Source organism: Cervus canadensis, chromosome 6 (assembly GCF_019320065.1).
Source record: "Cervus canadensis isolate Bull #8, Minnesota chromosome 6, ASM1932006v1, whole genome shotgun sequence".
NCBI classification, from domain to species: domain Eukaryota; kingdom Metazoa; phylum Chordata; class Mammalia; order Artiodactyla; family Cervidae; genus Cervus; species Cervus canadensis.
The window spans coordinates 42,752,102-42,766,443 of NC_057391.1; the positions used below are offsets into that span (position 1 = coordinate 42,752,102).

The 14,342-nt window shown below is 38.2% G+C and overlaps 1 protein-coding gene across 13 annotated transcripts in view; it reads left to right on the forward strand.

Moving 5' to 3' along the window:
- HERC1 (HECT and RLD domain containing E3 ubiquitin protein ligase family member 1) overlaps positions 1-14,342 on the forward strand; it is a 203,239-nt gene that overhangs the window by 34,170 nt on the left and 154,727 nt on the right. For all 13 annotated transcript variants that reach the window (XM_043471713.1, XM_043471719.1, XM_043471724.1 and 10 more), the window contains one exon: positions 12,294-13,249. In XM_043471713.1, the coding sequence (XP_043327648.1) occupies positions 12,320-13,249 (930 nt within the window). In that variant the 5' untranslated portion in view covers positions 12,294-12,319. The remainder of the gene's footprint in view (positions 1-12,293; positions 13,250-14,342) is intronic.

Consider the following 14,342-nt stretch of genomic DNA (forward strand, 5'->3'; position numbering starts at 1 on the left):
TTATGTCTTCTTTAATTTCTTTAAGCAATGTTTTATAGTTTTCATTCCCTGATTAAGTTAATTCCTCAGTATTTTATTCTTTTTGATGCTATTATAAATGGAATCATTTCCATAATTTCAGATTGTGGTTAGTTATAGAAATGCAATTGATTTTTGTGTGTATTGACTTTGTGTCCTGCTACTTTGCTGAATTCATCTGTTAGTTCTAACAGTGTGTGTGTGGACTCTAGGATTTTCTGTGTATAAGGTATTATTTGGTAACAGATAATTTGGTTCCCTTTAATTTATTTTTCTTGCCTAATTAATCTGACTAGGACTTCTAAGAATGTGTTGAATAGAAGTAGCAAAAGTGAACATTCTTGCTTCGTTCCTGATCTTAGAGGAAAAGCTTTCAGTATTGAAGTATGATGGTCATAGTGGGTTTTCGTATGTGGCCTTTACCTACCTAACTTTTTGAGATAGTTTCCTTCTATTCTTAGTTTGTTAGGTGTTTTTCCCATGAAAAGATGTTGAATTTTATCAAATGCTTTTTCTGAGTTTATTGAGATGATCATGTGGTTTGTTTTCCCGTCATTTGGTTTCACAGCATCTTGAGCCAGACTGGCTCCTAACACCTGCTCACAAGATATTTGACTTCTTTTTGCTCCTCTGCATTTTTAGTGGGGCTTCCCAAGTGGCACAGTGGTAAAGAATATGTCTGCCAGTGCAGGAGATGCAGGAGACACTGGTTCAGTTCTTGGGTCAGGAAGATCCCCTGGAGGAGGAAATGGCAACCCATTCCAGTATTCTTGCCTGGAGAAGCCAATGGACAGAGGAGCCTGGCAGGGCTACTGTCCATAGGGTTACAAAAAATTGGTCATGACTGGGCACACACCCACCCACCCACCACTTTTAGTCTTGTTTACAGTTATCCTTGTTAATTTAAGTACTTACCGTTCTTTGTAGTATTTTATTGTTCCAGTAGCTTCCATCTTCTCTCTTCCCTCAAATTCTATAGTTTCCTTTGCCTTCAAAGCACCTAGTCCCTCAAAAACTGACCTCCACTACTATCAATGGAGATCCGAACTTTCTTCCAGGCATCTTCTGGATCATTGCTTCCTTTATATAACTTGTGGCAGAGCACAGTATTTGAGACACACTACAGAAAAGAATTAAAAACAACGTAATAATCCCAGTTTGCAAGGTAGTTCTAAACCAGGAGCCCAGACCTGAAGGTAGTCAGCTCAATAAATCAAAAGATAATCAGGTTATTAGGTGAAATTGCTTCTAACCAATGTGCTTGCTTTTTAATTTTATGTAATTGTTCTACTTCCCCAGAGGCATTTAGCCCTGTGCCACAAGGGATGTTTGCTATTGTACAGATACCTCCTTACTCAGCATGTAGGTAATCAAGCAGTTATCTAAAACTTGAACAGTGGGTTAAGCGACCATTGTTGAGGGAAACTGTGTTGGCTGTGAAGTTAGCTAGCTCTTCTACTTTCAGGGTGAGGTTACAGATTATTTGTTCATTGGTGCTCACTCTGATCCATGGTAAGAAAGTGCTTCTTATGGAGGCAAAGCCAGAATCATTTTTGCTTCCTGGAGGTTCTTGTCTAAGGTGGTTACAAAGGCTTTATGGGACAAACCAGTGAGAGACTTCTGTTTGGTTATGTAGGGAGAATAGGACAGTGAATACAGCAAGGGCATACTGTCCTTGTATTCTCAGATATCAAGGCAACAGAGTCCCTAAGAATAAAGGTCAATCCCCAAATTTCCATGTAAGAAGGTGTAACTAGGGGTGTACTTAAGGCACCTGCAGAAGTGTTAGTATCTGTGGATTCATTTATTGACATAGAGGTGTTAGCATTACTCAACCAAGGCTCAGATGTTACGTTGTTACACACTGAGAGGTTACCTGGGTACATAGATATGTCAATAAGTTTATAAATGACTGTACTTGGATTGGCAACTCCACAGAACCTTTCTTGCAAGTATTCAAAATATCTTGTTTTCCCCTCCCAGGGCTGGGTCAGATTGAAGCAAGGAATAAGTTTAGGCAGGCTTGGCCCTCTGACTCTAAAATGGGCTCATGGAACAGTCTGAACTGGCAGCAGCATATGGAACCTCTGTGAAATTCTGTGAAAATACGTATAAGGTGTACCAATGAATCTTTGTGATTTTGGATAGACTGAGTTTTCTTTGGGGCTTCCCTGGTAGCTCAGATGGTAAAGAATCTGCCTGCAGTGCAGGAGACCCGGGTTTGATCTCTGGGTCGGGAAGATCCCCTGGAAAAGGGAATGGCAGCCCATTCCAATATTCTTGCCTGGAGAATCCCATGGACAGACAGCCTCAGATGTCATCTCCTTCAGATTCTGAACTTTACCTTCAGGTTGGCGGATGTTATGCAGGTCTGGTTGGGGTTTGGTGCCACTTTTAGGTGTGACATGGATCCAGGAATCTACTCCCTGATATTCAGTGGCATTCAGTGGCTAGTCAACAGTACCTGATAAGGGGCCCTTCTGCCTTCTTTTGATAATGTATCCTAAGTTCGGTTTGGGGAAGCACTTCCTGCCATACTGTTTTGTTTTCTTTTTCCCCAGTAGTTTATTGACTTGAAATTCATGTAACACACAATTAACCATTTTAAAGTGAATAATTCAGTTGTACTTCACCACGTTGTGCTACCACCATCTCTGTCTAGTTCCAAAACATTTTCATTACTCCATAGTAAAACCTCTTAGCCGTTACACAGTTTTTCCTTATTCTCTCCTCCCACTAGCTTCTGGCAAGAAATGACTTTCTTTTTATCTCTGTGCATTTTCCAGTTTTGGGATATCTCATGTAAAAAGAATCATACAATGTGTGACTTTTTAATGTCTAGCTTTCACTTAGCATAATGTTTACAAGGCTCAGTCATGTTGCAGTAGGTATCATTACCTCATTCCTTTGTATGACTGGATAATATTCCATTCCATTGCATAGATAATACTTTTTGTTTACTCATTCATCTGTCGATGGCACTTGAGTTTCCACTTTTTGACTATTATGAGTAAATATGTTGTGAATTTTCCATACAAGTTTTCCTGTGAATGTATGTTTTCAGTTTTCTTGGTATAGACCTTAGCTTTCATCACATTCTTATGGGGATTCATGGTCTGACAGTAGATTCATAACCAGTGGTTTACATACTGTTGTATTTGTCAAGGAATTAAGTCTGACAGTTACTATGGTTGCCACTCTGTATTTCTTTCATTTCTGCTTCATGTGTTTCATTACTGTGCTCATACATAAAGGTTTGCAACAGTTGTATCTTGATATTGGTTATACTGTTTATTACCAAGAAACTTTTTGTCCCAATTGTTACTTATCATTAAATAGGTAATACTTTCTTGGGGGAGGGTATTGAATTTGCTTGTTAAATTATTACCTTACATTTTATCTTTAAGCTTTATACTTTGTTTTGTTTTACATCTCTCTCTCATGGATAGCATATATATTTTAAATAAGTTTTACTTATTAGATCTTATTGTTATGTATGCTTAATTTATAACAGAGATTATAAATAATGTGCCTGTATTTTGTTTAGATAGCATATAGATTTTTTTGGGGGGGTATCAGTCTTTGTCTTTTTAAAGTACTTTTTAAATTTATTTTTTATTGAAGGAAAATTGCACAATGTTGTGTTGGCTTCTGCTCTACAACAGTGTGAGTCAACCATACGTGTGTCCCTTCCCTCCTGAGCCTCCCCACTCCCGTCCCCCAAGCCCACTCCCCAGGTCCTCACAGATTACCTGGTGGCGGGGCCCCCTGTCTTATGTAGCAACTTATCACTAGCTATGTATTTTACACATGATAGTGTATATATGTCGATGCTACTTTCTCCATTTGTCCCACTCTCTTCTTCCCCTGCTGTGTCCACAAGACTGTTCTCTGCATCTGCGTCTCCATTCTTGCCCTGCAGAGAGGTTCACCAGCACCATTTTTCTAGATTCCATATGTATGCATTAACATACAATATTTGTTTTTCTCTTTGACTTACTTCACTCTGTATAACCAGCTCTAGGTTCATCCAGCTCATGGGAACTGACTCAAATTCCTTCTTTTTTTGTGGCTGAGTAGTATTCCATTGTATTATGTACCATATCTTTATCCATTCATCTGTAGACATCTGGACATGTAGGTTGCTTCCATTTCTTGGTTGTTGTAAATAGTGCTGCAGTGAACATTGGGATACACATGTCCTTTAGAATTGTGGCTTTCTCAGGGTATATGTCCAGTAGTGGGATTGCTGGGTCATATGGTAGATTTATTTCTAGTTTTTTGAAGAATTTCCATACTGTTGTCCATAATGGATGCATCAGTTTACATTCCTACCAACAAGTGTAGGAGGGTTTCGTTTTCTCCACATCCTCTCCAGCATTTATTGTTTATAGATTTTTTGATGATGGCCATTCTGACTGGTGTGAGGTGATACCTCATTTTAGTTTTGATTTGCATTTCTTTAATAATGGGCGATGTTGAGCATCTTTTCACATGTTTGTTGGCCATCTGTATGTCTTCGGAGAAATGTCCATTAGGTCTTCTGCCCCTTTTTTGATTGGAATGTTTGTTTTTCTAATATGAGCTGTATGAACTGTTTATATGTATAATTTTTTAGAGGTTAATTCTTTGTCAGTTGTTTCTATTGCAATTATTTTCTCCTGAGAGTTGTCTCTTAATCTTGTTTATTGTTTCCTTTGCTCTGAAAAACTTTTAAGTTTAATTAGGTTCCATTTGTTTATTTTTGTTTTTATTTCCATTCTTCTAGGAGATGAGTCAAAGAGGATCTTGCTGTGATTTATGTCACAGAGTGTACTGCCTATGTTTTCCTTTAAGAGCTTTATAGTTTGTGGCCTTACATTTAAGTGTTTAATCCATTTTGAGTTTATTTTTTTGTGTATGGTGGTAGTTCAGTTCTTTTACACATAGCTATCCAGTTTCCCAGCACCACTTATTGAAGAGGCTGTCTTTTCTCCATTGTATGTTCTTGCTTCCTTTGTCAAAGATAAGGTGCCCATGGGTGTGTGGGTTTATCTCTGCACCCGAGGCCTTTGGGGAGTTGCTACAGTCAGGCGTTTCTGTGTGCTCTCCTGTGGGAATTGGCCCTGGGTCACGCGTCCCTCCACAGAGCTGAGCTGTATAGGCTCCTGCAATGGTGTGGGCAGTAAGTAACCTGTATTTTCTCACAGCTTGGTGGCAGATGCTATCTTTGTGGTCTGGACTGCGGTGGACAGTATTTTGTCCCCTGGCTCAGGCACTTGCCTTGGCTTTGGTGGTGACCAGTTGGCTCGGGTTGCCCCCTCTGGGATCGTACATTGCTGTTGTCTCTAGTTCTGCCTTTGGCACTCGTACCAGCTTTGGTGGTGGCTGGGAATATATACCTGTGTGTGTGTGCGCTTAGTTGTTCAGTCATGTCTGACTCTTTGTGACCCCATGGACTGTACCCTGTCAGGCTCCTCTGTCCATGGAATTTCCAGGCAAGAATACTGGAGCGGGTTGCCATATCCTGCTGTAGGTGATCTTCACCCAGGGACTGAACCTGCCTCTCTTGTGCCTGCTTCATTGGCAGGTGGATTCTTTACTGCTGCACCACCTGGGAAGTAACTGTATCTACCTCTGGGGTTGTGTGGTTCACAGCCGCTACTTATCCCACTTGTGGCATTCACAAGGCGGGTTACTGTGGTCTCTAAGCTCATGGAGTCAGAGGGTCCCTGTGACAATGATCTCTTGCCTCTGGGAGGCACAGGCTTTTCCCTGGACTCCCTCAGCTGTGTTGTATTAGCTCCCTCAGTGTATGTTCATGGCAGTCAACCTGGGTCCTCTCCCTGGGGTCCAACCCCTGAAGCCTGAACCTCAGCACCCAGTCCCTGTTCACTTCCGCGGGCATGCTGGGAAGTACTGTTTTACATCGACCTCTGTGATGAATTCTTTCCATTTTGCCTCCCAAGCACTTGTTGCTGTGCTCCTCTCTGAGATTCTGAAACTCACCCCCCCCCCCCCCCCCCCCGCCCATGAGAGGGTTCCTGAGAGTGTGGAGACTTTTTCTCCTTCACAACTCTGTCCCTAGGGTGCAGGTCCCTGTCTCAAAATCCTTTGTCTCTTCCTTATCTTTATTTTTTGCCCTGCCTCATTCTGAGGAGATTGGCTTGCCTTTTTGGAAACCAGTGGTCTGCTGCCAGCATTCGGTAGGAGTTGTTTCACATGCAGATGTAAATTTGATGTGTTTCTGGGGAGGAACATGGTCTTTCCATCTTACTCCTCCGCCATGTTGAAAAGTCCCATGTCTTTCGTTTAAATAGATGGGTTTTGCTGATAGTGATGTAGTAGATATGCTTAGTCTTACTGCAGACTTTTTTTTCTGTTTTATCTTTTAATACTTCTTTGCTTTTTTCATTTTTTGTCCCTTTGTTATATGTTTTGCATTTCTTTGATTCATCTCTGTCCTTGCATAATTTGGAAAAGTATAAGAATATCACTGGATAGCAGTAATAATCCAGAGAAGGAAATTGGAAAATTCCATTCATACTAGCACAAAATCAAAAATACTTAAACACTTTATCAAGAAAGGCATAGGACCTATATGGAGAAAATGTAAAATAAGATTGGATCAAATAGAAAGGCATATTATGTTTTTGAGTGGACAAATTATCATGAAAATATATTTAATGAAGTTCAAATTAGAATGTGCTCTGTTGAGAGAGGTAGCATGTAATTGAATACAATAATCTTAGAGGTTAGGGACATGCTTTACCCCATCAGAACATTTATAAAGCTATTGTAATCAAGTCACTGTTGGCGTAAGAATGGCAAGTAGACCAAAATAGAGAATTCAGAAGTAGATCCTGTTAATGGCAAAAGAGTAAATTATTTTGTTGGTTTAGGTTTTCTATTTCCTTAAATAATTTTGTCCACTTGATCCATCTTATACAGGGAATGGTATTGATATATTCAAGTCTCCCATTATTTGTGTTTCTGTTTCCTTGTAACCCCCATGGTTTTTGCTTTATAAAAGCTGTTGAAATGCTATTTATTTGATTGGTTTAAAAATGTCCAATGCCAGTCTGACTCTTTCGCCTTAAGTTTTAATTTGATCTTTTTGCCTGGAGGTCTTGAGGATTTTACCTACATCTTTCAATTTTACAAGGCCAAAGTATTAGAGTTGATTGTTCTTGGTTAATTTCCTAGGTATCTGTGAGCCCTTATTGTGTTGATTCAGATATTTTTCTATTTCTGGCAAGTTTTCTTGGCTGGTAGCTTTAAAATCAGCTGTTTTTTTGTTTGTTTTGTTTTGCTTTTTTAGGTAGTCCAGTAGTACAAATAGTTGCCCTTATTTGCTTCTCTTCTGTTTCCACTGCTTTCACTAATTTGTGTGTGTGTGAGAGAGAGATTTTAATTCTCATAGTTGTTTCCCCCACCCGCACCCCTTAGTTGTCTTTGCCCTTGCTAACTTATTATTTGTGTCTACTCTTCCTTGGACACTTTATAATTCATTCTTCATTTCTAAGAATTTTGTCTTTTTCTTCCGTTTCTTTCTTGTTGTTCAGTTGCTAAGTTGTGTCCGACTCTTTGTGACACCATAAACTGCAGCACGCCAGGCCTCCCTGCCCTTCATCATCTCCCGGAATTCAGTCAAACTCATGTCCATTGAGTTGGTGATGCCATCCAACCATCTAATCCTCTGTTGTCCCCTTCTCCTCCTGCCTTCTATCTTTCCCAGCTTTAGTGTCTTCGAATGAGTCGGCTCACTCGTATTAAGTGGCCAAGGTATTGGAGCTACAGCATCAGTCCTTTCAATGAATATTCACGATTGATTTCCTTTAGGATTGACTGGTTTGATCTCCTTGCTGTCCAAGGGACTGTCAAGAGTCTTCTCCAGCACTGCAGTTCGAAAGCATCAATTCTTCAGCACTCAGCCTTCTCTCCTTGTCCCTTACCTTTTCAAAAACTTTTATTTATGTGGTCTTTTTTTATTTTATTTTTCTAATTTCTGAATCAAGATTTTTTATATCCTCAAATGTTTAAATGTGTTTAGTTTTGTTTGAATTGTTAACTTTTATTGTTTTATGCTTTCTTTTTATCAGGAAGATTTCCCTTAGTTGATGTATATGAACTTTCCTGATTTTCTGTAGTAGTTCTTTGTGGACTTTTTTCTTGTTATTTTTACAGTATTGGGCTTTTAAGAAAATAATATTCCTAATTTAATGGCACGCTCTTTTTAAATTTTTAATTAGAGAATAACTGCTTTGCAATGTTGTGTTAGCTTCTGCCATAGAACATGAATTAGCCGTAAGTATACATATGTCCCCTCCCTCTTATACATAATACCTCCGTCCTGCCCCCCACCCCATCCCACCCTCTAGGTTGTCGCAGAGCACGGGATTGAGCTCCCTGTGTTACACAGCAGCTTCCCACTCGCTTATCTGTTTCTTACATATGGTAATGTTTGTGTTTCAGAGCTACTCTCATTTATCCCGCCATCTCCTCCTCCCACCGTGTCCACAAGCCTGTTCTCTATGTCTGCAACACTATTGCTGAATGGAACCCCCTTCTGTCTATACAGCAAAGTCCAAGTACTTTGAAGAATTTGTGTGTGTGTGTGTGTGTGTGTGTGTGTGTGTATGTCATTTGTTTCTTTTGTTTGAGAGGAAGCTTTGTTATATCTCCAGTTTTATGGTTCTCTTTTGTCTTGCAGAACCCTAAATATTCACTCCTACTTTTTTCTTTTACCCTTTACCATCCAGTTGCCAAAGAAATCTTCTTTCGTCTTTTTTGCTTTTTCTCCTCTCTGCATTTCAAGGATTACTCACATAAATCATACCTGTCATTTAAAATTGTACCTGCTCCTTTAAATCATTCCTGACCCTTTAAATGTACTTTGAAATTTCTTTCTTGTAGTTTGTGTTCTGGACACTTGTTCTGTGTTTTCAGATTTAGTGTGGATTTAACCTTTCTGGCAGTCATTCCAGATCATTTTTTAGGCTCCTTCGCTATCCTTGCTCTTCTCTGTCTTCTACAGATTCTCGTAGTCTGCTTTTGCTTGTCCAAAGCCTTGTGGCTGTTTTGAGGTGAGAGTATGTGCGTTGGGATTGACACTGTTTCTTTTTTTTTTACAGTTAATTTGCAATTTTGTCATAATGTATCTTCACATTATGCTGTAGGTGTAGTTTTGTGTAGAATTTAATTTTTCCTTACTGTTTGGGAAGAAATTTGGGGAGATAATTATGTAATGCCACTGTCCTCAGCTGTTTTGTAAGTCCTGGATTACTTCATAAATGGTAGTGGCATAATTAGCCATCTACATGGAAACAATAAAATTGGAATCCAATTTTATACCATATAGAGCTTATTAAAATGCAAGATGAATGTAAAATTCATGTAAAGACTCATGTGTAAAAACATAAAAATAGACCTCAAGAAAATCCAGGTGAATATCTGGATAATCTATAAGTCATGTGTAAGAGCATGGTGATGTTGGGATGCTCCTTTAACCAAGAATGGAAAGCAGGAGCTATAAAAGAAAAGATGTGTGTATATGCAAAAGGTGGATTTAGAAGAAATATTTGCAGTGTTGAAAACAATGATAAAATGCAAAAACTTTTTACAAATTGACAGGAAAAATAACCCAGTAGAAAAATATGTGACTAGAAGGACGCAAATAAGCATTTCCCAGATGTTAGTAATCTGGGAGATTCAAATTAGAGCAGTGACATAGTCCTTTATAGCAATCAAACTAGCAAAATTAAAAAGAGAAAAATTACCTGTGGCTCACAGGGATGGAGGTAAGTAAGGTACTTTTATATCCTCTGCACAATGTTTAGGTTAATACTTTGCTGAATAAAGTGTAAGGAGGCTTATGGTTTTATTTTCCCTCTCCTAAGTATATACTTTCCAAGTATCTAGTGAAGATAAATAAAGCATAGTAATTATAAGCTTGAAAAGGGAAGTACCATTAGATTTTATATTTAGAATTTGACAGGATGTGTTTAGAAACAGGAAACTCCTTTTAATTAGCCTGGCTTATCTATCACTGGAGCTCGCTCTTTAAGATCTATCTTTATCTTTTTTTTTTTTATTATTATCTTTATCTTGAAAATAAAATGCCCCTCAGTATATGAGGATCTTTCTCTATCACTGTCATGACTACCGTCCTGGGGACTTGCTTGAAAGGCGGGAGTTAGTCTCCACTCCCTTGCAACGTTTTATGATGAAAATTTTCAAACATACAGCAAAGTTGAAAGACTTAAAAATGAATAGGCATATATACTCAACACTGAGGTTCTTTCATTAATACTTTATTATACTTGTTTTGTCATATAGCTTATCCATATGTATGTGTGTATGTGTATATATATATACATATATTTATATTTACACATACCCATCAATGCATCTTATAATTTGATGTATTTCAAGATTACTCACATCAGTATATTTCCTCCAAATATATGCTTTTTTAATATGTGTATATCAACTCCATAATATATTTATATCAACTGGAGTTCAGTATTTATTAAGGTAAAATTTACATGCAGTGAAATGTAAAATCTTAAATATATGTTTTTACAAATGCATAAAGCTTTGTAATCCAATATTGCCATCACCTTAGGAAGTTACCTCATGCCATTCCCAGTCTATTCATGCCCTCACCTTCTAGAGGCAGCTGTCATTTAGCATTGAATCTTCTTATGGTTGTGTTTTCTTCTGGGTCAATTTGTAGGAGAGAAATTGTTGGGTCATCAACAAACTAATAATACATGTTTAGTTTTGGAGGCTTCCCAGATGGCACTAATGGTAAACAACCCACCTCCCAATGCAGGAGACTTAGGAGACGTGGGTTTGATCCCTGGGTTGGAAGATCCCATGGAGGAGAGCATGGCAGCCCACTCCAGTATTCTTGCCTGGAGAATTCCATGGACAGAGGAGCCTGGTAGGCTGCAGTCCATGGGGTTGCAAAGAGATATGACTAAAGCAGCTTAGCACATACTCATGCATGATTAGTTTTATAAGAAATTACTAGACGTCTTTCTAAGGCAGCTGTTCAGATTTTACATTTCCACAAATGGTTTGTGAGAGTTCTGATTGTTCTGCATCCGTGCTAACCTTTGATTTTGTCAGCCTTATTAATTTTAATCCTTGTGGATGTGTGTTAGTATCTCTATGTTTTTAACTGGCATTTTTCTGATGAATAATGATGTTGAGCACTTGTGCATTTTGGCCATTCACATATCTTTGCTGAAGTTTTGTTCACATCCTCTTTGACAATTTTAAAAATTAGGTTGTCTTTTTATTATTGAATTATAGGAGTCCTTAATTGTGTCTTGGATGATAGTCCTTTACAAGATATATGTCTTGTGAATATTTTATCCAAGCAAACTTAGTTTTTAAGTGTTTTTTGTCAACAAATACTTACTGAGCACTTACCATATGCCAGAATACAACAGTAAACAAAATATATAAAATTCTTGCTGTTTTGGAGTCACTCTGGTTTCTCAATATAGTCAGGGAGACCAGTAAGAAGGCTTCTTCGGTGATCCAAGAGTTGATGACTTAGACTGGAGTTTTAGCAACGGAAGGGTGTGAGAACTATTTCGATTGTTGCTATATTTTGAGAGTAGAGTTGACTAATTGAATTTGGAGTATAAGAGAGGGAGCAGTCAATGATGGCTCCCAAAGTTTTTTAGCCAGAGGAAATGGAAGGATAGGGTTGCCATTTATTGAAATGAGGAATTCCACAAGAGGAATAGGTTTGGGTGGGTGTGGGGGAAATGTTGGATTGGGAATTCAGTTTTGAATTTGTTTAATTTGAAATGCTTGTTAGGTGTCTATGTATGGAGAGGTCAAATGGACAGTTACATTTATAAGTTTGGAATTCAGAGGAGAGGCCAGGAGATACAAATATGGGGCCCATCTTCATGTAGAAGCCACTGTTATACTGATAGTGGGACCAGAACCCAAAGAGAAAAGGTACATAAATCACTGATTTTTAAAATAAACCTTTTATTTTGTGATAATTTTAGATTTACATTAAAGTTGCAGAGATAGTACAGAGTTCTCATATGCCCTTCACCCATTTCTCCCTAATATTGACATCTTAAATAACCATGGTACATTTATTGAAGCTAAAATACTAACATTGGTACATAACTGTTAACTAAAGTCCAAACTTTGTGTTTCATCAGTTTGAGATTACTAATTGTAATATGTGATGAAAGTTAAGAAGCATTTTCTGAAGTATCTTCATAGGTTTTTGATTGCTTTTTCTTCTCTCTTTATAGAACTAATGGCTGAAGAGTAAATCAATATGGCAACTATGGTTCCACCAGTGAAACTGAAATGGCTTGAACACCTCAACAGCTCCTGGATTACAGAGGACAGTGAATCTATTGCTACAAGAGAGGGGGTTGCTGTTTTATATTCTAAACTGGTCAGCAATAAGGAAGTAGTACCTTTGCCTCAACAAGTTTTGTGCCTCAAAGGACCTCAGCTGCCAGACTTTGAACGGGAGTCTCTTTCAAGCGATGAACAGGACCACTATTTGGATGCCCTTCTTAGCAGTCAGCTAGCACTTGCAAAGATGGTATGTTCAGATTCCCCATTTGCTGGGGCACTTCGAAAACGATTGCTTGTACTCCAGCGTGTCTTCTATGCACTTTCTAATAAATACCACGACAAAGGCAAAGTGAAACAGCAGCAGCATTCTCCGGAGAGCAGCTCTGGTTCAGCAGATGTCCATTCTGTTAGTGAACGTCCTCGGTCAAGCACTGATGCACTTATAGAAATGGGTGTTCGAACTGGTCTAAGTTTATTATTTGCACTTCTGAGACAAAGTTGGATGATGCCTGTGTCGGGACCTGGTCTCAGTCTTTGCAATGACGTTATTCATACTGCAATTGAAGTTGTGAGCTCTTTGCCACCATTATCTTTAGCAAATGAAAGCAAGATTCCACCTATGGGCTTGGATTGCTTATCACAAGTAACAACCTTTCTTAAAGGAGTAACTATTCCCAATTCTGGAGCAGACACTTTAGGTCGTAGATTAGCTTCTGAGTTGCTGCTTGGTTTAGCAGCTCAGCGAGGTTCTTTGCGGTATCTCCTTGAATGGATAGAAATGGCATTGGGGGCTTCAGCAGTTGTAAATTCCATGGAGAAAAGCAAACTACTGTCAAGCCAAGAAGGAATGATCAGCTTTGACTGCTTTATGACTATATTAATGCAGATGAGGCGTTCTTTGGTATGTATTATAAATCTCAGCTTTAAAATTCTTATCTAACAATTTTGGAAAAGGTCAACTCAGCTTTTAATGAATTGGTGGTAACAGTGAATGATTTGAGAATTCTACTGGTGATGTTAGGCTAGTTAAATATTTTACATACTTGGAGTGAAGAACTTTATATGTGTTGACGTGAATATGTAATTTAAGGACAAACTAGTTGGTATTATGTTAAGACTTCTGAATCAGGAGTCAGGATTGTAGTTTAAGTTTTATGGCTTCCTTTGCAAACTTGAGAAATTCATCTAACTTCGCTGTGTTTTAGCAAACTCAAATGTAAAATGAGGGGCCTTGGCTGGTGAGTATGGAGATCTTTTTTTGACCAAAAAATTGCTAATTTCAAGCTTTTCAATTTTTATTAAATATTTACAATATGCTAAGTATTATTCTAGGCCCTAGGGATACAGCAGAGAAAAATGTAGTTTCTTGGATCTCACAGCCTGGTGGGGGAATCAGACAATACATATAAATTTCAGGTAGTGTGAAGTTCTAAGAATTAAAATAAGGGAGGGAAAGGGAATGCAAAATGATGGACTCAAGCAGAGATTGGGGAGGGGATAGGTGTGATATTTTAGTTAATGTGGTCAAGAATGTCGCTGAATTGTGACATTTGAGCAGAGACCTGAATGGAGGGGAGTGATGAACTGAGCGTCCTAGATCTGTAATGAATATGTTCTTGTTCTTGAAGGAATTTAATTACTTGATTATCATAAAGGAACTAACTTTGGATACCATATTAAAGAATAAAGAGTAAAATGCAGTGCAATATGATCAATTTCAAGAATTTCTGAAATTGAAATTTAATGCTTTTTGAAAACAGAATAAAAGTTTGAAATAAGAATACGAATTTGGAATATAAAGATCAAAACACTCATAAATTGACTTAATTTCAGTTGGGTGACATTGATCAGTATTTTTGGTGTCCTTTATCACCAGCTATCATATATCATTTAACAAATTTAGTTTATAAAAATATGATTTATAAATTATGTGTGTATATTTCATGTCTTCCCTCCTGCCAAAAGTGGAGAGCTCTTGGATTAACAGGAATGTT